The sequence below is a fragment of the Oncorhynchus mykiss genome, chromosome 5 (assembly GCF_013265735.2).
Source record: "Oncorhynchus mykiss isolate Arlee chromosome 5, USDA_OmykA_1.1, whole genome shotgun sequence".
Lineage (NCBI taxonomy): Eukaryota > Metazoa > Chordata > Actinopteri > Salmoniformes > Salmonidae > Oncorhynchus > Oncorhynchus mykiss.
This window is the reverse complement of record NC_048569.1, coordinates 44325225-44350059: the sequence shown is the minus strand read 5'-3', so window position 1 is coordinate 44350059 and position 24835 is coordinate 44325225. Positions and strand designations below refer to the sequence as shown.

At 41.7% G+C, this 24835-nt stretch overlaps 1 protein-coding gene across 2 annotated transcripts in view; it reads left to right on the top strand.

Annotated features, from left to right (window-relative positions):
* LOC110523908 (hippocampus abundant transcript 1 protein) overlaps window positions 1-20133 on the top strand; it is a 38872-nt gene extending 18739 nt beyond the window's left edge. For both annotated transcript variants that reach the window (XM_036977629.1, XM_021603046.2), the window contains exons 3-12: window positions 5453-5515; window positions 5905-6032; window positions 11058-11172; window positions 11830-12048; window positions 12189-12302; window positions 12870-12941; window positions 13318-13430; window positions 13765-13862; window positions 14289-14452; window positions 18264-20133. In XM_036977629.1, the coding sequence (XP_036833524.1) occupies window positions 5453-5515; window positions 5905-6032; window positions 11058-11172; window positions 11830-12048; window positions 12189-12302; window positions 12870-12941; window positions 13318-13430; window positions 13765-13862; window positions 14289-14452; window positions 18264-18506 (1329 nt within the window). In that variant the 3' untranslated portion in view covers window positions 18507-20133. The remainder of the gene's footprint in view (window positions 1-5452; window positions 5516-5904; window positions 6033-11057; window positions 11173-11829; window positions 12049-12188; window positions 12303-12869; window positions 12942-13317; window positions 13431-13764; window positions 13863-14288; window positions 14453-18263) is intronic.
* The last annotated feature ends 4702 nt before the right edge of the window (window positions 20134-24835 follow it).

The window sequence follows — 24835 nt, the reverse complement described above, 5'->3', positions numbered from 1 at the left end:
GCCTATCTTTCAAATTGGTATTTTGACCAACCAGATCAGCTTTGAAAAAGAGCTGATGTGAAAAGATCTGATGCGATTGGTCAAAATACAAATTTGTGTAATAAAACGTCAGAGTTAGACTGCCTCTGCCTAATTATGATCTTTTTCCATTTACACATCAGCCTAATTCAGATCTTTTTCCAGTAATTGGTATTTTGATGAATCAGATAAGCTCTTTTGACTGTAATTTGGCAAAATATCAGAATTGGGCTAGCTAGGTCTCTCCAGGTCTATTTACACCAGGGGTGTCAAACTCATTCCATGGAGGGCCTACTTTCTGCAGCTTTTTTGTTTGTCCTTTCACTTAAGATCTAGACAACCAGGTGAGGGGAGTTCAAGGGAGGAGTGAAAACCCGTTGACACTCAGCCCTCCTTGGAATGAGTTTGACATGTGATCTGCACTGAAAAAAAATTAAGGTTCTTAAATGTTTCTTCCTCAGCTCTTAAGATTCCTTTATGAACACTTGTGCGATAAATATCCTTTGAGTTAAGTGTGGGGTGCTTGATGTGGCATCTACGGTTCTTCAGAATTTGGAAAGGTTGTTGAAATATTTTGTGTTGATTCAAGAATTCAATGAAGGCTGTAAAGATTTAAATTAACACTCAGTGGGTTAAAATATCCTCAGTACTGGTGTTACTAACCAGAGTTGAACCAAAACCATGCTCATCATTATCATATTTCCCAGCATGATCTACAGTGCCTTGCGAAAGTATTCGGCCCCCTTGAACTTTGCGACCTTTTGCCATATTTCAGGCTTCAAACATAAAGATATAAAACTGTATTTTTTTGTGAAGAATCAACAACAAGTGGGACACAATCATGAAGTGGAACGACATTTATTGGATATTTCAAACTTTAACAAATCAAAAACTGAAAAATTGGGCGTGCAAAATGATTCAGCCCCCTTAAGTTAATACTTTGTAGCGCCACCTTTTGCTGCGATTACAGCTGTAATTCGCTTGGGGTATGTCTCTATCAGTTTTGCACATCGAGAGACTGACATTTTTTCCCATTCCTCCTTGCAAAACAGCTCGAGCTCAGTGAGGTTGAATGGAGAGCATTTGTGAACAGCAGTTTTCAGTTCTTTCCACAGATTCTCGATTGGATTCAGGTCTGGACTTTGACTTGGCCATTCTAACACCTGGATATGTTTATTTTTGAACCATTCCATTGTAGATTTTGCTTTATGTTTTGGATCATTGTCTTGTTGGAAGACAAATCTCCGTCCCAGTCTCAGGTCTTTTGCAGACTCCATCAGGTTTTCTTCCAGAATGGTCCTGTATTTGGCTCCATCCATCTTCCCATCAATTTTAACCATCTTCCCTGTCCCTGCTGAAGAAAAGCAGGCCCAAACCATGATGCTGCCACCACCATGTTTGACAGTGGGGATGGTGTGTTGCTTTTACGCCAAACATAACGTTTTGCATTGTTGCCAAAAAGTTCAATTTTGGTTTCATCTGACCAGAGCACCTTCTTCCACATGTTTGGTGTGTCTCCCAGGTGGCTTGTGGCAAACTTTAAACTACACTTTTTATGGATATCTTTAAGAAATGGCTTTCTTCTTGCCACTCTTCCATAAAGGCCAGATTTGTGCAATACACGACTGATTGTTGTCCTATGGACAGAATCTCCCACCTCAGCTGTAGATCTCTGTAGTTCATCCAGAGTGATCATGGGCCTCTTGGCTGCATCTCTGATCAGTCTTCTCCTTGTATGAGCTGAAAGTTTAGAGGGACGGCCAGGTCTTGGTAGATTTGCAGTGGTCTGATATTCCTTCCATTTCAATATTATCGCTTGCACAGTGCTCCTTGGGATGTTTAAAGCTTGGGAAATCTTTTTGTATCCAAATCCGGCTTTAAACTTCTTCACAACAGTATCTCGGACCTGCCTGGTGTGTTCCTTGTTCTTCATGATGCTCTCTGCGCTTTTAACAGACCTCTGAGACTATCACAGTGCAGGTGCATTTTTACGGAGACTTGATTACACACAGGTGGATTGTATTTATCATCATTAGTCATTTAAGTCAACATTGGATCATTCAGAGATCCTCACTGAACTTCTGGAGAGAGTTTGCTGCACTGAAAGTAAAGGGGCTGAATAATTTTGCACGCCCAATTTTTCAGTTTTTGATTTGTTAAAAAAGTTAGAAATATCCAATAAATGTCGTTCCACTTCATGGTTGTGTCCCACTTGTTGTTGATTCTTCACAAAAAAATACAGTTTTATATCTTTATGTTTGAACCCTGAAATGTGGCAAAAGGTCGCAAAGTTCAAGGGGGCCGAATACTTTCGCAAGGCACTGTATACGGTTGATTAATGGTTAAAAATATATATTTGTTTCAATATCTATGTATTTGCATGTACATTGATTGATTAATTCATATCAAGCTACTCAAATATAAATAACATAAATTGTTCTAAACTATTCCAATCGGTTACTTGGACTTATTGCATATGTTACTGAAATGGTTGTTCCAGTTTAGATGTTTAAGGTAGTCTCATATTTTAGTCTTCCCAACCCTGGAAATAGTTCTGGATGCAGGCTGCAGAAGGATACAAAGATCCTACATGTTGGTTAGCCCCACTGTGGCTGGATTCCAATGGGAATTACACATCACTTTGCAAGCCAGCATAATGTAACTTTCAAGCCTAATGTGGCCTGTAAACCAAGAGTTTCAGGCCACTGTATTAGGGTAAAACTATGCCCTGAAAAATAAATCCTTATGAAATATGTTTAATTTTTTTAAGGATCTCTCTTGGTTAAAAGGCTGAGTAATGAAATTGGATGAGTGCAACAAGCATGTCTCTGTCAATAGCAAACACATTCATGGGTGCTAACTCAAAAATTCACCTGAAAGGCACCGTGGGAAATATGCAAATAGGCCTTGAAACCCTACAGCAAGTCTATTGAATTCTGGTCCTGGAAGGCCGAAACATGTCTAGTTTTGCATTTTTGTATGTTTATTCAAAGAACCATCCCATGTATGGTTCATTCAGACACCCTCAAATGGTTCTCCTATTGCACGTTTATTTTTAAGAGTGTAGGGCTCTTTCTAAAACAAAATGGCCTTGATTCCTCGCATCGATCTTTTCATAATATCTTGTTTACATACACCTTAGCCAAATACATTTAAACTTAGTTTTTCACAATTCCTGACATTTAATCCTTGTAAATATTCCCTGTTTGAGGTCTTTTAGGATCACCACTTTATTTTAAGAATGTGGAATGTCAGAATAAAAGGAGAGAGCATGATTTATTTCAGCTTTTATTTCTTTCATCACATTCCCAGTGGGTCAGAAGTTTGCACACAATCAATTAGTATTTGGTAGCATTGCCTTTAAACTGTTTAACTTGGTTCAAATGTTTCGGGTGGCCTTCTACAAGCTTCCCACAATGTGTTGGGTGAATTATGGGTCATTCCTCCTGACAGAGCTGGTGAAACTGAGTCAGGTTTGCAGGCCTCCTTGCTCGCTCCATAGGCTTGAGGTCAGGGCTTTGCGATGGCCACTCCAATACCTTGACTTTGTTGTCCTTAAGCCATTTTGCCACAACTTTGGAAGTATGCATGGGGTCATTGCCTATTTGGAAGACCCATTTGCAAGCAAGCTTTAAGCTTTAACTTACTGACTGATGTCTTGAGATGTTGCTTCAATATATCCACATAATTTTTCTTCCTCATGAAGCCATCTATTTTGTGAAGTACACGTGTCCCTCCTGCAGCAAAGCACCGCCACAACATGATGCTGCCACCCCCGTGCTTCACGGTTGGGATGGGGATCTTCAGCTTGCAAGCCACCCCCTTTTTCCTCCAAACATAACAATGGTTATTATGGCCAAACAGTTCTATTTTTGTTTCATCAGACCAGAGGACATTTCCCCAAAAAGTACTATCTTTGTCCCCATGTGCAGTTGCAAACCGTAGTCTGTCCTTTTGATGGCGGTTTTGGAGCAGTGGCTTCTTCCTTGCTGAGCGGCCTTTCGGGTTATGTCGATATAGGACTCATTTTACTGTGAATATACTGTAGATACCTTTGTACCTGTTTCCTCCAGCATCTTCACAAGGTCCTTTGCTGTTGTTCTGGGATTGATTTACACATTTCGCACCAAAATACGTTAATCTCTAGGAGACAGAATGCGTCTCCTTTCTGAGCGGTATGACGGCTGCATGGTCCCATGGTGTTTATACTTGCGTACTATTGTTTGTACAGATGAACGTGATACCGTTCATCTGTTTGGAAATTGCTCCCAAGGATGAACCAGACTTGTGGAGGTCTACAATTTTTATTCTAAGGTCTTGGCTGATTTCTTTTGACTTTCCCATGATGTCAATCAAAGAGGCACTGAGTTTGAAGGTAGGCCTTGAAATACATCCACAGGTACACCTCCAATTAACTAAAATTATTTCAATTAGCCTATCAGAAGCTTCTAAAGCCATGACATCTTTTTCTGGAATTTTCCAAGCTGTTTAAAGGCACAGTCAACTTAGTGTATGTACACTTCTGACCCACTGGAATTGTGATACAGTGAATTATAAGTGAAATAATCTGTCTGTAAAAAATAGTTGGAAGAATTACTTGTGTCATGCACAAAGTAGATTTTCTAACCCGACTTGCCAAAACTATAGTTTGTTAACAATACATTTGTGGAGTGGTTGAAAAATGAGTTTTAAAGACTACAACCTAAGTGTATGTAAACTTCTGACTTCAACTGTAAATGGTACCGGAGGTCTGTCATGATACAAGGAGATGCGTGAGATAATTAGCAGCATTTGTTCTGGTGCTTTGGACAAATCATGACTTCGCAGGTGTGAGCATCTTTTCAAATTTTGGAAGTGGAGGGGACATTTGGCCCATAGACTTTCCCTTAACTTGCAAAGAGACAGGGTGGAGCTTTTTACTCCTATTCCGTTCCGGTCCTCATTCTATCTATTCTCTTAACACATATGGACCCAGAGTGTTCTGGGTTAACTGAGATAAATCTTCTCAAAACTCATTGGGACCGAGGGCCCTTGGCCTTTCCCTCCAATACGGTTGAGAAGGAGGCGAGAAAGGAGGTAATGAGGAATTACAGAAATACTAATTGTCTATAGGTCTCTATCGCTCTCTATCTTGTTCTTTCTGACACTGTACAGTCATCCTTCTCTTGCACTTATTTTCCTCTTCATCTTTCTATTCTCACCTTCTCTCTCTGTCTATCTTCCCTCTCTGTCAACCTTCCCTTTTGAATGGTCTAGTAAAACGCACCTGTGTTGTTTTTTAGGGTAGGTTTCTTGTCTTGTTAAAATGCTTGTGTGTGTGTGTGTGTGTGTGTGTGTGTGTGTGTGTGTGTGTCTGTAACTGTTATGGTTTCTTGGCAGCCTTTCCATCGAACATCCCTGTTTAAGATGTTTGTGGTTTCTCTGTTCTTTGCAGGTTTTACATGAAACTTTTCCACAGCACACGTTTCTGATGAATGGTCTCATTCAAGGGGTGAAGGTAAGACATCAGGCTTAGAAATAACTATTTAGCAAAGACTACGAACAGTATATCCCCCCCAAAAATGAACCAACTATGCCATTTATTGATCACCTCTATGCTACAGAGGAAACCCCCCCCCCCCCATAGAGTTGAACAAAAGCAGCACATTCTTTATTCTGTGTACTCTAGCTGATCTTTTTTCAGTATCTTATTATTTCATATCAAGTGCATGTTTATTGTAGGTTTATTATAGGTCATAAAACGAGCCATTTTTGTGCTGCAACATGATTGTAATCAAGCTCGCTCTCATTTCCTTTAAAGATGAATGAGCCTTCTCATTATGGGTTCCTGGTAACCATGGCAATTTTAACAGAGGCTCCTACCCTCTTCACCCTCCTCCTCAACAGGGTCTTCTGTCCTTCATGAGCGCCCCTCTGATTGGTGCCTTGTCAGACGTGTGGGGCAGACGGTCCTTCCTATTGGTCACTGTGTTCTTCACCTGCGCCCCCATCCCGCTTATGAGACTCAGTCCCTGGTAAGACCGCCCGTTTCTGCTGGCCAAGAAAAAAACCCACTGTTGTGATTTGGTTTAGTATTCATTGTTTATTTGATTAGAATTAAACAATAAGCACATTTAAACATGAAATATACAGTTAGAAAAAAAGTCAACGCAAAACCACATAGGGTTCTTCGGGTTGTCCTCAAAGGGAAACCCTTTTTGGTGCTACCTAGTACCCTCTATGTACCCTCTTTGAAGTGTTCTTCCTAGAACCCTCTATTACAGCTTCCATCCCCAAGCCATAAGGCTGCTGAACAATTAATCAAATGGCCACCCGGACTATTTACATTGCTGTTTATTATCTATGAATAGTCCCTTTACCCCTACCTACATGTACAAATTACCTCAACTAACATTGACTCGGTACCGGTACCTCCTCTATATAGCCAAGTTATTATTTTGTGTTACTTTTTATTACATTTTTTACTTTAGTTTATTTAGTTAATACTTTCTTGACTCTATTTCTTGAACTGCATTGTTTGGTTAAGGGCATGTAAGTAAGCATTTCAGGGTAAGGTCTACACCTGTATTCGGCGCATGTGACCAATAAAATTGGATTTGGTTTGATATTAACAGTTCTACTAAGAACCCTTTAATCTTTGAAGGGTTCTTCCTAGAACCCTCAATGAGTGTTTGCACCAGCCGTATTAGCCATTAAAGTTTAAAAGCCTTTATGACAGTAAATTACATATATCTAAAGCCTTATCTTTGAGGGCCTAGTTATACCCTAACACTGGTGGTAGGAAGCTCCTTGTTTACAGGTCACATCAGGCCTGCAAGGCAAGTTATGCTCACTTTGGAATGTGAAGTGTAATTCCTGTTGGAATCCAGCCAGAGTGAGGATATCTCTCAATTTAAACTTTTGATCACCCTCAATCTTTAGTGATGGGGAAACTAAGCATTGAGGCTATCGTTGTGTCGAAAATAGGTTTATACTCAACAAAGTCACTAGTGGCACCTGCTGGTCAAAAGAATTTAGAGCAGCCAAATGATTATATATGACATCCCAAACAGGGTACGCAGGGTAGTCTTTATGTATTTTTTATTTTTTATTTTATTTATTTATTTATTTTTTTTGAATTTTACCCCTTTTTCTCCCCAATTTCGTAGTATCCAATTGTGTAGTAGCTACTATCTTGTCTCATCGCTACAACTCCCGTACGGGCTCGGGAGAGACGAAGGTTGAAAGTCATGCGTCCTCCGATACACAACCAACCAAGCCGCTGCTTCTTTAACACAGCGCACATCCAACCCGGAAGCCAGCCGCACCAATGCGCCGGAGGAAACACCGTGCACCTGGCCACCTTGGCTAGCGTACACTGCGCCCAGCCCGCCACAGGAGTCGCTGGTGCGCGATGAGACAAGGACACCCCTACCGACCAAGCCCTCCCTAACCCGGGCGACGCTAGGCCAATTGTGCGTCGCCCCACGGACCTCCCGGTCGCGGCCGGTTACGACAGAGCCTGGGCGCGAACCCAGGACTCTGATGGCACAGCTGGCGCTGCAGTACAGCGCCCTTAACCACTGCGCCACCCGGGAGGCCAGTCTTTATGTTTTCTACCGAAACCAATATCAAACCATTCAGGTGGTTGTTTGACTAAACACAGCTTCGGTTGTCATTGATCACGTGAGTCTGAAAAATTGATAGCGGCACACTGCTAAACTACTAACAACTACTAACAATTCAACAATGAGTCGTTTAGAAGGAATCACTGGCTAACTGCAACACTTGCAGTTAGCCAGTGCTTCCTTCTAAACGACTCATTGTTGAATTTGCGATTTCCAACTTGTTGTGTCATTTTTATGTCCAATGGCTAATGAGCACCGTTACGTTTTATCTATAATTTCTCTTCATTATTTCTCTTTATATGACAATGATTAAAAAGGATTTGTCAGTAGATTGTCTACTTGATTTATGTTGATGATCCAATCAAAGCTACTGTAGATATAACGTGATTTGACGTCATTTTATATGTGGCAAATGACCTTGAGCATTTTTGGAAGGGCACTTCTAATCTAAGTCTATGGCAGGATCCAAAGGGCTCACATTCTTGATGTCTACCCTTACTAAAGGCAGGTGACATGTGTCCCCATGAGTGACAGAACACTGAGCCAATCACGGTGAAATGCTGAGCCATTCACAGTGCAATGCTCCTATTTTCTGCTGGTGTGCCTTACCACCACAGAAAACACTGAGCGAGGCTGAAACACCTGCATTTTGGAGCTGCCTTACTCAAGAAAACAAGAAACAGTCAATGTTTGTATGCGGCTTTCTTAACTCAATGATATATATATCATTTTCTACATTGTTTGCAAACTGATATGTGACACGTATTAAAATAACATGCAAAACAGGCAAGCCCCCCTCCCCAATGTTTTTATATATATATATATATATATATATATATATATATATATATATAAACATTGGGGAGGGGGGCTTGCCTGCCCAAAATCCCCAAGAATCACTGTGAAAGAATTGCAGGCCTTGGGGTCACTAGGTTTCAAAAACCACAGGCACTTTGGAAGGGTTGCCAGAAGAAAGTCCTTTCTAACCCCAAGCCCTTGGAGTTTGCCAAAAGTCATTTAAATTTTGACTGGAAGAAGGTGTTCTGGTAAGATGAGACCTAAATTGAACGTTTTGGTAAGATACAGCTTCGGCATGTTTGGCATCGAAACAGAGATGCATACAAGGAGAGGCACCTCATACCCACGGTGAAACAGGGAGGGGGGTCAGTGATGTTTTGGGGCTGTTTTAATTCCAGAGGTCCAGGGGCACTGGTTAAGATTGACGGCATAAATAATTCCACCAAATATCAGGCAATTTTGGCTGACAATCTGGTTGCTTCTGCCAGAAGGCTGGGACTTGGCCGCAGGTGGACTTTTCAACAAGACAATGACCCAGAACATACTTCAAGATCCACACAGTAATGGTTCTGTGACAACAAAATCAATGTTTTGCCATGGCCATCTCAGTTGCCGGACCTCAATCCAATCGAAAACCTGTGGGCTGAGTGGAAGAGGGCAGTTGATAAGCGCAAACCCAAGAATGTGAAAGATCTTGAAAGGATCTGCATAGAGGAATGGTCCAAAATCCCTCCAAATGTGTTCCTTAACCTTGTCAAACATTACAGGAAAGACTCCATGCTGTTATCCTTGCCAGAGGTGGTGGCACTAAGTATTAAATGAGGAGTGCCAATAATTATGAAAAAATGTCATTTATTTTGTATTAAATAATTGTATGATTTTGGTTGGTTCCATTGAAACATTAATAAAGTTCAATATTTCTCTCATGCTGGTTTATCTCAATAATTATATTGTTTTGTACAGTATTGTTTGTGCATTGCCAGTCATTTTAGTTCTTGCATAGTTTGGAGCTGTGCTTTGGGTCATTGTCCTGTTGTGGGAGGACATTGGCTCCAATTAAGCTACGTCCACAGGGTATGGCATGGCGTTGCAAAATGGAGTGATCTTCCTTCTTCAAGATCCCTTTTACCATGTACAAATCTCCCACTTTACCACCACCAAAGCACCCCCAGACATCACATTGCCCCCACCATGGTTGACAGATGGCGTCAAGCACTCCAGCAGCTTCATTTTTTCTGCGTCTCACGAATGTTCTTCTTTGTGATCTGAACACCTCAAACTTAGATTAGTCTGTCCGTACACTTTTTTCCAATCTTTTATTTTTTTGGGCTAGTCTGAAATATGGCTTTTTCTTTGCAACTCTGCCTAGAAGGCCAGCATCCCGGAGTCGCCTCTTTACTGTTGACGTTAAGACTGGTGTTTTGCGGGTACTATTTAATGAAGCTGCCAGTTGAGAACGGATGTTTTTCAGCAGCAGGGACTGGGAGATTCGTCAGGCTCAAGGGAAAGATGAATGGAGCAAAGTACAGAGAGATCCTTGATGAAGACCTGCCCCAGAGCGCTCAGGACCTCAGACTGGGGCCAAGCTTCACCTTTCAACAGGACAACGACTCTAAGCACACAGCCAAGACAACGCAGGAGTGGCTTCGGGACAAGTCTCTGAATGTCCTTGAGTGGCCCAGCCAGACCCTGGACTTGAACCCGATCAAACATCTCTGGAGAGACCTGAAAATAGCTGTGAAGCAACACTCCCAATCCAGCCTGACATAGCTTGAGAGGATCTGGAGAGAAGAATGGGAGTAACTCCCAAGCTTGTAATGTCACACCCAAGAAGATTCGAGGATGTAGTCGCTGCTATAGGTGCTATATGTGCTTCAACAAAGTATTGAGTATTGCTCTGAACACTTATGTAAATATGTATTTCCGTTTTAATTACAAAAAATATATATATTTGCAAAAATGTCTAAACCTGTTTTCGTTTCATCATAATGGGGTATTGTGTGTAGATTGAATACCCCCGAAATTTAATACATTTTAGAATAAGGCTATAACGCAACAACATGTGGAAAAAGTCAAGGGGTCTGGATACTTTCAGAATGCTCTGTATGTAGAACCCTTCTTGCCTTTCAAAGAATCATTCTTGCCTTCCAAAGAATCATTCTTGCCTTCCAAAGAATCTTTCTTGCCTTCCAAAGAATCTTTCTTGCCTTACCAAGAATCATCAAATAACCCTTTTCCCAAAAAACAGTTGTTAGGAAATTAAAGGTTCTAGGTAGAACGCTTTGCCTTACAAAGAACCATTGTCTTCCAAAAAGGGATCTTCAGATGGTAGAACCCTATCCCTCGCAAATTTTGTCTAAGAGTGTAGTCTTTGTCCAAATGTAACAGTGCTTTTTCAGATTAAAATACTATATTATCCCTCATGCACACACCAGTTTTTTTTTTTTTTACCAATTTTAGTCAGCATTTGTAATTGGTAAACACTTTAAGACTGTCACGGAATCTCTATCTTTAGAGTCTGAATGAGTATTTGTTGATGTTGTTTGTCAAGTACATGGTGTGAAATGCACTTGCTTGAATGTGACTGACTGGCAGTTTGAAAAGAGTCTAAACTGACAATGTTCCCTCCCTCAGGTGGTACTTTGCAGCGATTTCCATGTCAGGGGCTTTCTCTGTCACCTTCTCTGTCATCTTCGCTTATGTCGCTGATGTCACGGAGGAGCATGAGAGAAGCACCGCATACGGATTGGTAAAAAGTGATTTTTATGTTTTGTTATGATGCCCAGTATCTGTCTCATTTGATTCCCATGTCGATTGGGGAAGAGGGGTAGTGGATAATTGAACTTTTCTATCTATGTGAGTAAAGATCAAGTTCTGTAATTCTATAAGGGTCATGCAAAGTGCCCTTTTGTGCTGAGAATAGATGTAGGTAGTGTCACGTTTCTGCAAGCCTATCCTTCACACGGTGGTTTTCATATCTCATACTGCTGTGTCATGATGGGTCCCTTGAGGTCACAGCATGCAGTAAATCAAATCAAAGTTTATTGGCTGTGCACACAGATCAGTAGATGGTAGCAGGTGCAGCCAAATGCTCGTAGTATACCATATCCCATTGAATTCTCCCTCCCTTTTCTCTTTGTATTTTGAGCCCTGGCATTGAATGAACATAAATTCAGTTTCCTTTGTAGCTCAACCACTTGTAAAAAAAAATGACTGCATCCCTGACAATTGGGTTGTTGGCAGCTATTGACTCCCATACAATTCTAAAATTACACAACACAAATCATACGACAGGACTTGATGGAAAACAGTGACAATTGTCACTGAGTGGACTATCATGATGAAATATAAACTGACCTCGAAACAACTGTGTGTTTGAAACTAAATTCTCCTACTGTGTCCCTAGGTATCGGCTACGTTTGCTGCCAGCCTGGTGACGAGTCCAGCCATCGGGGCGTACCTGTCCGCGTGTTACGGTGACAACCTGGTGGTGTTGGTGGCTACACTGGTTGCTCTGGCAGACATCTGTTTCATCCTGCTGGCCGTGCCAGAGTCCCTCCCGGAGAAGATGAGGCTCAACACCTGGGGTGCACCCATCACCTGGGAGCAGGCCGACCCCTTCCAGGTGAGTGCTATGCCATGGCATGCCATGCTATGCTGAGAAGGCTACATCAGCTAATGGTTTCATTAGGGTGTGCCCTTTTTTTTAAAGACTTTGGTGTCTTTCTGTTGTTTAAAAGTCTTTGGTCTATCTCTTGTTTGCAGTCGATGAGGAAAGTGGGGAAGGATCCCACGGTTCTTCTCATCTGTATAACCGTGTTCCTATCCTACCTACCCGAAGCTGGCCAATACTCCAGCTTTTTTCTCTACCTTAGACAGGTAAATATCCAGCTTGTCCTGTGTCTTAGGCAGGACAACTCCTTTACATTTACCTGCACCATCTGGCAGTAAACATGAGATTCAATTCAGTACAACTTTATTTATCCCCTTAGGGGAAATTAAGAAAGACATGCCATATTGCAAATGATAACATCATCTACATAAACTACAAGTGCAACAACAAGAGATGAAGAACAGCAAAGTTATTTCAGCGCACAGTGTTCAAAGTACCTCTGGTTCAGTAACTCTGGTTCAGTTCGTTTTAGTATGGTGACTATAATTATAGAGAGAGTGTTATTTCGCTGTTATTTTTAGATCCACGTGTACAGCTCTATCTCCATTGAGCACATTCAAGTGCTAGTCATTTAGCATAGTTATGTTACTTTGCATTGGACCCTTGGAGCAAAGAGAGAAAGAGAGGCTAATGCTGTCGTTCGTTCGTTCTTTCGTTCGTTCTTTCTTTTTTCTCTCTGTCCTTTCTTTCTCTCTCTCTTTCTCTCTTTTTCTCTCTCTCTCTTTCTCTCTTTCTCTCGCTTTCTTTCTTTTTTTCTCTCTACCCCGACTCAGGTCATTAACTTCTCATCGGCAACGATTGCGGTGTTCATCGGGGTGGTTGGAATCCTCTCCATCATAGCCCAGGTACGTATCTGACTCAATGGTGACCTTCTGCTAGTCCATTTAACTGTGTCTGTGGGGAACTGCAATGTGTTAACGAACAATCCGTTCTTAGGTTAACAGCATGTGTCTCAGTTCAACTGTGTGACTGTCCTTTGGAATGTATTTAATCTAGCTCCACGTTTAGATGTAAATCATGTCGACATAGCCTGAGGCTGCCCGGTGTATCCTACTTAAAACAAAAGCATTCCAATGTAATGTAGCAACTCGTGTCATTCCTATGCATACAATATTTCTGAAGAAATTAATTGGCAATCTGTAAAGCACGAATGACAACTTCTGATACAAAATGGGCATTATAAATACATTTGTTTGATTCATTGATTATTTGTCGTTGCAGACACTTATCCTGACAGTCTTGATGAGAACGATCGGGAACAAGAACACAGTTCTACTGGGGCTGGGCTTCCAGATTCTACAGCTGGCCTGGTACGGTTTTGGGTCAGAGCCATGGTGGGTCACCTTTAACTCTCTCTTCACTGTAGTTAGTGGAGTATGATTGACAAAGCTGTTCTAAAATGTGTTACATGTCAAAATCTGTATGTTTATGTAGCTACTGGTATATCTTTCTCCCTCGTCTTTAGAATCTATCTAAAATGAAAAGAAAAGAGAAGGAGGATCGGGAATCGATTTTGTCAAAGATCATTGAGCATGCTCAGTAGGGCTGGTCCGGAGGGTGCGACTCCTTAGAGTGGGTCCATTTAGCTAAGTGATGTCTCGCACTGTATGTGTCTGTAGCTAACCACTGTCTCCTCTGTGTCTCTTTCTCTCTCGCTGTGGTTTTTAGGATGATGTGGGCTGCGGGTGCAGTAGCAGCCATGTCTAGTATCACCTTTCCTGCAGTGAGCGCCCTGGTGTCTCACAGCGCAGACCCAGATAAGCAGGGTAAAACATTCCCCTTATTGCCTTTTACTGTATGTAATCTATCCATTCATCCCGTTCTCTACGGTACTACCTTTCGTCCGCCGTTGCCCTTTTTTGAAAGTGAATAAATGTTATTTCATTTTTGGAGACATTTTTCCATTGTTCCATTGTTCCATGTTCCATTAAGACACATCACAGCATATGAATGCATGGATGTTTTTAAAGTTGACTGTTTGATTTCATAGCAGACAAATCCTGTTATCGTTTGAATTTTTGAATTTTTTATAATAGACTTTTTATCAGAACCAGACCCTCATGGATGGTTATGTATATGCTGTGTTTTCTGTGATTTTGTGTGTTCTGCCCAGGAACCGCAGATGGTCTATGTAGATACATGTGTTTACACATCGTTATTGACAAATAAACGACTAACCTTTCTCTCCTCAGGTCTGGTGCAAGGAATGATCACTGGTATCCGGGGCCTGTGTAACGGTCTGGGCCCAGCGCTGTATGGCCTTATCTTCTTCATGTTCAACGTAGAGCTGAACACCGTTGACCCCATCCAGGGAGAATACCCCATCGACCCTATACCTATAAACCCACCGGCTGAGGTAACTGGATTACTAAAACCAATATCACATTCTCATTCTGCCTCTCGGGCCAGGCAGACTAGCTGTATACATCTATCTTCTTTAGCTTTAAAACATATTTATTTCTAAGTAAGCACTTGCAATTAATTTCCTTAGCTGTAATACTGAATCATTCTGTTTCTTTATTCAGAGATGGATTATGTTATTTGTGTTTTATATGAATGTGAAGTCAAGTTCCTACAGAAAAACAAGTTATATCTGAAGGGTTTGATTCACAAAACACGATAAACACACATTTTGAAATGAAATTGCTCGTGGGTCGCCGTCTGAAAGGAATGCTCGTGGGTCGCTGTCTGAAACGAATGCTCGTGGGTCGCTGTCTGAAACGAATGCTCGTGGGTCACTGTCTGAAAGGAATGCTCATGGGTCGCTGTCTGAAAGGAATGCTCATGGGTCGCTGTCTGAAAGGAATGCTCGTGTGTCGCTGTCTGAAAGGAATGCTCATGGGTCGCTGTCTGAAACGAATGCTCGTGGGTCACTGTCTGAAATGAATGCTCGTGGGTCGCTGTCTGAAATGAACGCTCGTGGGTCGCTGTCTGAAACGAATGCTCGTGGGTCGCTGTCTGAAAGGAATGCTCGTGGGTCGCTGTCTGAAATGAATGCTCATGGGTCGCTGTCTGAAATGAATGCTTAGGGATCCCTTTCTATGTGTTTGAATTATGGTTGTTCTCATACTTTTATAACGTTTTCTTTAGATGTTCTTTAAAATGTGTTTTTTATTGGCCTAGTGTCGTCCGGGTTAGGGAGGGTTTGGCCGGTAGGGATGTCCTTGTCTCATCGCGCACTAGCGACTCCTGTGGCGGACTGGGCACAGTGCACGCTGACCAGGTCGCTTGGCGTACGGTGTTTCCTCCGACACATTGGTGCGGCTGGCTTCCGGGTTGGATGCGCGCTGTGTTAAGAAGCAGTGCGGCTTGGTTGGGTTGTGTTTCGGAGGACGCAAGGCTCTCGACCTTCGTCTCTCCCGAGCCCGTACAGGAGTTGTAGCGATGAGACAAGACAGTAACGACTAACAATTGGATACCACCATTTTTTTGTTTGTTGCTAAAGGCGATATGCGACACACTTGTTTCATACCAAAACGAGCTATATCCAGAGCCATGTGTATAGAGAGTTGGGACATTGTGTTTTCTGCATTATGATGCATTTACAGGACACGACAACATTCTATGGCAGCCATGTTCGCAGCTGATTATCATTACTCAGGGAATATATTTTTAAAAAATGCCATGTTTCTGAATGCCTAGAATTAGAACAGTATTTTTTTTAAATCAAAAAGTTGTCCCAACTCTCTAGATACAGTGCCTTCAGACAGTTCATCAATCAATCAAATTTATTTATAAAGCCCTTCTTACATCAGCTGATGTCACAAAGGGCTGTACAGAAACCCAGCCTAAAAGCCCAAACAGCAAGCAATGCAGGTGTAGAAGCACGATGTCTGATGCTGGGCAGAAATTACAATAAGAAGCATTTTAGATCCGCGTTTACAAAACGCAGCAAGAGAAATCTTACACATTTAATATTTCTTTCCTGTATTAAAAATAACAAATTTTGCCTTAACGTGACACCTAAGTTTAGCTTGCTATCTAAGTAAGTTTCTAAATTAGTAAGGTGACGGGGCATCATATTGTGTAAGCTTTCTGCAGTGTTTGAGAAGTCAAAGCCCTTTGGATGAGTTATCTGTAAGCTTCCTGTGTTTTATCCTAGCAGAAAACCTAGTAAAAATTGCTTAAATATCCAAAAAGAGAAAACACATTGTATACTCTGGATACAATAAATCGGCTATGTGATTGTCACGTTCGTTGTAGAAATGAGCGGACCAAGGCGCAGCGTGCGTACAGTTCCACATATTTATTAAGGTGAAACTTCAAAGAACGAATAAATAAACAAACGTGCAGTGCGTAACGCACATCAGCACTAAACAAAACAATATCCCACAACGCAGGTGGGAGAAGGACCACACTAAGTATGATCCCCAATTAGAGGCAACGATCATCAGATGCCTCCAATTGGGAGCCATACTCACACCAACAGAAATTAAAGACTAGAACACCCCCTAGTCATACCCTGACCTATGGAAGGCTCCGCCATGGAGTGGGACTGGACGCCGTGCCTGGACTGGGCACCGGCGCAGAGGAAGGCTCCGCCCATGGAGTGGGACTGGAAGCCGCGCCTGGATTGTGCACCAGCGCAGAGGAAGGCTCCGGCCATGGAGCGGGACTGGAGGATTGGGCACCGGCGCAGAGGACGGCTCTGGCCATGGAGCGTGATAGGACGCTGTGCCTGGACTGGGCACCGGCGCAGAGGCTCAGGGCTGGTGACACACTCTTCAGGGCGAGTGTGGGGAGCCGGCACAGGACTTACCGGGCTGGGAAGGCACACTGGAGGCCTGGTGCATGGAGCTGGCACAGGTTTCATCGGACTGATGACACGCTCTTCAGGGCGAGTGCGGGGAGCCGGCACAGGACGGACGGGCTGGGGAGGCGCACTGGAGGCCTGTTGCGTGCACCCGGCAAAAGGTTTCACCGGACTGATGACACGCTCTTCAGGGCGAGCGTGGCGAGCCGGCACAGGACGTACCGGGCTGAGGAAGCGCACTGGAGGCCTGGTGCGTGGAGCCGGCACAGGTTTCACCGGACTGATGACACGCTCTTCAAGGCGAGTGCGGGGAGCCGGCACAGGACGTACCGGGCTGAGGAGGCGTACTGGAGGCCTGGTGCGTGGAGCCGGCCCAGGTTTGACTGATGACACGCTCTTCAGGGCGAGTGTGGTGCAGAATACACCTGAACAACATCTCACTCCGATCTCCCTCCTCCAACTGCTCCATCGACTCCTGGATTTTCAAACTTCCTGCTCGTTTGAACATTTCTAGCCCCAATAAAGATTATGGGTTATATTTTAGTCACTCAAAAGGCTATTTTACATGTAATCAGACTTACTGTTTGGGATCATTTAATATTTATTTATGTATAGATAGGCCTACTTTATTACATGTAACTGTTTAAAACCCAATCGGGAGTTCTGTTGTTTGGGGTGGATATATAGCATTTTGTCACTCTAAAATAAAATGACCTTGCAGTATACACTGAGTGTACAAAACATTAAGAACACCTTCCTAATATTGAGTTGCAACCCCCCCTTTTGCCCTCAGAACAGCCTCAATTCGTCAGGGCATGGACTCTACAAGTTGTGGAAAGCATTTCACAGGGATGCTGGCCCATGTCGACTCCAATGCTTCCTACAGTTGTGTCAAGTTGGCTGGATGTCCTTTGGGTTGTTCACCATTCTTGATACACACGAGAGACTGTTGAGCGTGAAAAACCCAGCGGCGTCCAGTTCTTGACATAAACTGGTGCGCCTGGCACCTACCACCAATCCCCATTCAAAGGCACTTAAATCTTTTGTCTTGCCCATTCACCATCTGGATGATACACACACACAATCCATGCATCAACTGTCTCAAGGCTTAAAAATACTTATTTAACCCGTCTCCTCCCCTTCATCTCTGCTGATTTAAAGTGAATTTAACAATTGACATCAATAATGGATCATAGCTTTCACCTTGATTTAACTGGTCGATGTATACCTGGTCAAAATCATGTCTGGGTTTTCACTAACTCATGTCATGGTAAGATGAAAGAATTATAGCTCCAGGTCTTTCACAAGATGTGTTTTTAATTCATGTCAATTTGCCAACATTTCTGAAAATGGCTATATCGTGTTTTGGAATCAAACTCTTCATATCTATAATATACTGTCTCTCTCCATACAGAAATCATTGATCCCCGGCCCTCCCTTCCTCCTGGGCTCGTGCACGGTTGTCGTGGCGTTCCTGGTAGCCTTGTTTATCCCCGAACACACTGAGCCTCCAGTTGTGACCTGCGCCGATTCCAAGGAAACCTCCACGCTCGCTGGCGTCCACATCAACACCCCGTTGCCGGGCAGCGACGAGGACACGCAGGTGCCGACCAGCGACGAGGACTTTGAGCCCCTGCTGCAGGACAGCATTGTGTGACTGAGGGCGGGCAGCAGGCGGCTTTGGTATTGTTACACCCAGCTATGGGAACTACCCCAACACGCCAATTATGTAGCCTATCTATCCCCAATGGAGGAGGAGGAGAGAGAGAGAAAGGGGCAATAGGGATGGGACAGGGGCCTAGCTAACCTAACTCAATTTTGTGTGCAACTCTGCACTGCACAACCAACCATTAATTCCCTGGTCTTCGCCCCTGTCTCCGCCCTTACCCAATAGGAACTAGTAATTATTTATTTATTTAAGAGGATTTGATAAACTGTTTATGATGTTGTGATCTTTTGGGGGATGGTTACCCCAGTGTTTTTAGTTTTTCACCTATAGGACTCTGGACCTTGTTTTTGCTGCAAGAGTCTGAAAGGAGACATAGCGGAGATAGTGGATCCTGCGGGCAAAACTGGTTACTGGTTGTAATCTGGTTGTAATGATGCCATTTCAACCAGCTTTGCCCGCTGGGGAGATTGAGCGTTTTTTTTTTTATTTTTTTTTTTATAGCACTATGTTTAATGGAGGTAGAACAGAAAGAGCTTGCTGTGCCCTGCATTTTATTGCTTCAACGCATTTTCAAACTCCGCTGCGCATCATTTCGATTACAAGAAGGAGAACTGTGCCAGTAGTCAACAACACTTAACATATTTACTTTAGAAGACTGTTCATAGAGGAACTCTGTCACTATGAGCAGTCGTACGATTATGGCATAATAAAAGGGCTCAGATATTAGTCCGACATTTCCATGGGATCTTCTGTTCACAAGCCTTACAACAACTCACATTTTTTTCAGAGAGCACTTATCATATCATTGTCTTATAAGGGGTAGGGAGACATGGGGGATTAGGATGGTAGAGTAGTTGGCATAGGAAGATGAGATCTTGATGTAATTTTTTTACTCCCAAGATCTCATCTCACACTTTATTGTGCAGAGTTTTGGTACTTGAACCACCGCTCCTAGAGAAACTGCTAAAAGTGTTACTGTATGGTGAGAACATGGAACTACAGTATGTTGAGGCAGAATTGAGGTGTTTAATGATGCCATAATTGTTGCTGAGCGTTATGGTTTCATGCAGTGCCCTGCGGTTTCTGTTCAGTCTGTGAAATCTTGATTGTTACTGTATAAAAAAAAAGTTTTTTATCTTGAAGAATATAATTTATAAGATGTATTTATGATGTATTTTATTGATATTATACATCAGGGCTGGGGGCAATTCCAGTCAATTTAGAAAGTATTCCACATTTTCCTCATTGAAAAGCATTGAAGAGAATTGGAATTCGAGTTTGAATTTTAGTGTATTTCCTGAATTGACCCAACCCTGTTATCCATGCTGTAAAAATAATATTGCTAACATTCTGCAACATATTGACTGAAATGTCTAGGCTACTTTGGTAGTAAAAATATATTATATTCAACTTTGAGTGAGACACATTTTTACTGGTTTTCTTTTTGTAATTTTTGGGAGGATTCTTCATGGTCTTTTAAGTATAACCTTACTCTGAAGTATATTATAGGGGTGGATATAAGGTGAGGTTTCCTTTTTTTATTTGGATGACAAAATCATGAATTTCAATCATTGTTTTTTTCCTTCAATAAATATGTCCAAGTGTTACTAGCTAACTCAGCTTTCAAATTCCTTATTTTGAAGTCGGATTTTAACATCAGCAAAACCATCGTTAGCTCAAATTGTTTTCACACCCCAAGAGTCAAATTGAACTAACCCAGGGTTTATAAAATATAAATGAAGTGAAAACTATTTCATCCGATCAAATACATGAGTTGCACGTTATTATGGTACACAATCATCCTTCTCTTTTCTGTGAGGTTGTCACAATGTGTAAATGTCCATAGTTCATGTTTTATATGTACATACTGTATTGAATTAAAGCTGCTATTTGTAACTTTTTGGTCTACCTGACCAAATTCACATAGAAATATGAGTTATAGATCTGTCATTCTCATTGAAAGCATCTAAGCCGTAGATCTGTTCTATGTGCACTATTTCTACGCTTCCCTTTCTGTTTAATTTTTGCATCTAAATTTACTTTCAGTTTTGTATACCAGCTTCAAACAGCTGAAAATACTATTTCACAGCGGTTTAGATGGTGCAATGATTCTCCACACTATGCATTGCTTGTTTTGTCACATAAACTGAAATTAGGCGAACTATTCAAAATTTAGCAACCAGGAAATGGCGAAGTGATTTCTGCATATTGCACCTTTTATTAAGGATAGTAGTCCTGTATCCCTACAAGTTAGGCTTTTGAAACTAGTATTTCCCCCCACATGAAAAACAATGCCAAGTTGTTTTCCCTTCCTCATTCGGAAGTAGTTGTGCACTCTAGATCTATATCTATCTATCTATCTATCTATCTATCTATCGTGGGGCAAAAAAGTATTTAGTCAGCCACCAATTGTGCAAGTTCTCCCACTTAAAAAGATGAGAGAGGCCTGTAATTTAGGTACACTTCAACTATGACAGACAAAATGAGATAAGGAAATCCAGAAAATCACATTGTAGGATTTTTAATGAATTTATTTACAAATTATGGTGGAAAATAAGTATTTGGTCACCTACAAACAAGCAAGATTTCTGGCTTTCACAGACCTGTAACTTCTTCTTTAAGAGGCTCCTCTGTCCTCCACTCGTTACCTGTATTAATGGCACCTGTTTGAACTTGTTATCAGTATAAAAGACACCTGTCCACAACCTCAAACAGTCACACTCCAAACTCCACTATGGCCAAGACCAAAGAGCTGTCAAAGGACACCAGAAACAAAATTGTAGACCGGCACCAGGCTAGGAAGACTGAATCTGCAATAGGTAAGCAGCTTGGTTTGAAGAAATCAACTGTGGGAGCAATTATTAGGAAATGGAAGACATACAAGACCACTGATAATCTCCCTCGATCTGGGGCTCCACGCAAGATCTCACCCCGTGGGGTCAAAATGATCTCAAGAATGGTGAGCAAAAATCCCAGAACCACACGGGGGGACCTAGTGGATGAACTGCAGAGAGCTGGGACCAAAGTAACAAAGCCTACCATCAGTAACACACTACGCCGCCAGGGACTCAAATCCTGCAATGCCAGACGTGTCTCCCTGCTTAAGCCAGTACATGTCCAGGCCCGTCTGAAGTTTGCTAGAGAGCATTTGGATGATCCAGAAGAAGATTGGGAGAATGTCATATGGTCAGATGAAACCAAAATATAACTTTTTGGTAAAAACTCAACTTGTCGTGTTTGGAGGACAAAGAATGCTGAGTTGCATCCAAAGAACACCATACCTACTGTGAAGCATGGGGGTGGAAACATCATGCTTTGGGGCTGTTTTTCTGCAAAGGGACCAGGACGACTGATCAGTGTAAAGGAAAGAATGAATTGGGCCATGTATCGTGAGATTTTGAGTGAAAACCTCCTTCCATCAGCAAGGGCATTGAAGATGAAACGTGGCTGGGTCTTTCAGCATGACAATGATCCTAAACACACCGCCCGGGCAACGAAGGAGTGGCTTCGTAAGAAGCATTTCAAGGTTCTGGAGTGGCCTAGCCAGTCTCCAGATCGCAACCCCATAGAAAATGTTTGGAGGGAGTTGAAAGTCTGTGTTGCCCAGCAACAGCCCCAAAACATCACTGCTCTAGAGGAGATCTGCATGGAGGAATGGGCCAAAATACCAGCAACAGTGTGTGAAAACCTTGTGAAGACTTACAGAAAACGTTTGACCTCTGTCATTGCCAACAAAGGGTATATAACAAAGTATTGAGATAAACTTTTGTTATTGACCAAACACTTATTTTCCACCATAATTTGCAAATAAATTCATTAAAAATCCTACAATGTGATTTTCTGGATTTTTTTTCCCATTTTGTCTGTCATAGTTGAAGTGTACCTATGATGAAAATTACAGGCCTCTCTCATCTTTTTAAGTGGGAGAACTTGCACAATTGGTGGCTGACTAAATACTTTTTTGCCCCACTGTATCTGTCTATCTTTCGATCTATCGATCGATCGAGGCTCATGCCTGTGTTAAGTTGAGTATTTACTGAAGAAGATTCCTGTTTGAATACATGAATAGTAAGTAGCTGTCCATGGGACATCTGGATTTTGAAAAGAGTATAATATTAGAAAGTTCCAAAAATGTGTCATACTTGTATGTGAACTTTTCAAAGTATTTATATTTCAAACAAAGTGGCCAATGGGACAGAAAGACACAGCTACATATACAGCATGTCTTCTTGACTGTCCCTGAAATGATATGATGGACAGCATATTAGGTATACCGTTTTATTCCAGACAATTGATTGGTTATTGCCTGTGCCCAGACAGTAGAATGTGTCAGTGCTTCTGCTTTGCCCTTACGGGTTGCCAGTCATGTCCTTGTTTTCTATGCTATGGGACCTGTACGCATTGTTGAAGTGAGCAGGAGAAGGTAAAGCTTTACCATCTGTCACCTCCAACCCCAATCCTGTTATGAAGTATCTTGACCAAGAATCCATAAATTGATGTCCGAAGGAGGTTAACAGTGGGGGTAAGTTGAACCAAAGGGGTTTCTAGCAAACCATACACAAATGTATAATTTGACCAAATATTTAGGAAGAGGCCATCATTTCAAGGAGTCTGTGAAGGAAGATACCACATGGAAAAGGTGATAAGCAAGCTAGATCTAAAAAAAACAACAACAGATTTTCAAGAAGTCAAAGGAATTTATTGTTTGAGGTTTCATGATGCTTGTATCTAAAGCAAAGTCGATCATTTTAAGATTGTTCTATACATCAGTTGGGGTCTCTATAAGCTTCAATATGAGGTCCTAAACCAAGCATGAAAGTGCAATCTTGTAGCTGTGTGGGCTAATATAGACTAAATGTTTGCCTTGGGGTAAGTTGCTCCAATGGTAAATTGAGCAAATGTAAGTGTTTTCTTGACCGGTTTAATGCAACGCATTTTCGCTAGGATATGAGATAACAGGGCTTTGCCTATGTTAATGTGTTTGTTAGGTGTTAAGCCTGTGTTAAAAAATGCTTAAAACAATTACCAGACAACAAAAAAAAACTATGCTGATTGTGTTTATGTTTGGGAAATAGACATAGACATGATTTTAAAAAGGTAGTGTTAGCATTTCATTCAATAAAGACATTTGAAAGCGCCTTTAACACCCTGTCCCGTGGCTCAACTTAACCCATACCTGGTGTAAATTGTACCAAAGAGACCACATTCTTTGGACAAGCTATGTTTTGGAAACGGTAATATTGTTCATGAATTCTGATTATTGCCAGGGATACACAACATCCTGAAATATATGTAGACATCTTTGTTAGTTAGAACAATACTGTTTATTTCCCTTGCCAGAGTGATGCTCTCCCCTACTTTCAGTCAGAGTGACTGTTGTTGAATTTCCTCCAGTGTTATATTGTACCCAGCCTGTAAGAGTAAAATGAACTATGTACAGTATATTAGTATAATGAATTCTATGATGAAGACTATTGCGTTGTAATGTAATGTATATGTTATGGAAAGGTATCTCGGGAATGGTTGTAGTACATATCTCTATGACCGTTATAGTTTTGGAACAGTTCTAGAACGCTATTGCCCACAAATCTAAAAGTATTTTTTTGTCGTTTTTGTGTGGTGTAAAATGATTAGAACATGACTTTGCTACCATCACAACACATCGACTTCATAGTTGTGTTTGCAGGATGGTTTCTAACCACGAGACAACACATTCCACCGTGTGTTCTTTATGTCTGTGTCTGCACCCAGCATCTTTACGAGAGGGTTATTATACAAAACGTGCCTAACAAGTGAACATGTTCATTTTTGAAGATCAGAAAAATAACTAGAAGTTTGTCCCAAATGGCACCCTATACCCTATATAGTGCCCTACTTTTGACCAGAGCCCTATGGGCCCTGGTCAAAAAGTAGTGCACCATATGGGGAATAGGGTGCAATTTGGGGACGGAGCATATTTAAATACTGACGGTGTACGTGGAGTGGATGTTATTGCTCATGATAGCACAAACAAATGAGATGTACATGGGCTATGTATACATTTTATGTCTTGTCTTAAAAAAAAATATGGTTTAATTATTAATAAAAAAAACATGACGGAAGTAATGTACTCTTAACCTTTTTTTTCCTTTTTTTTTTTTTTTAAAGCTGCGTGTTCATATTTTGATCACTTGGTGGCAGTGGTGTGCAGTGTAGTTTACATTTCCAGTGTGAAATGTCTGTTTGGACAGTGTTTTCCCTCAAGGCAGACACATGTATAATGCCTTGCTGAGGATAGTTGTTATGTTTCAGATCATCAGGAAATGCTTTTCCCTCCC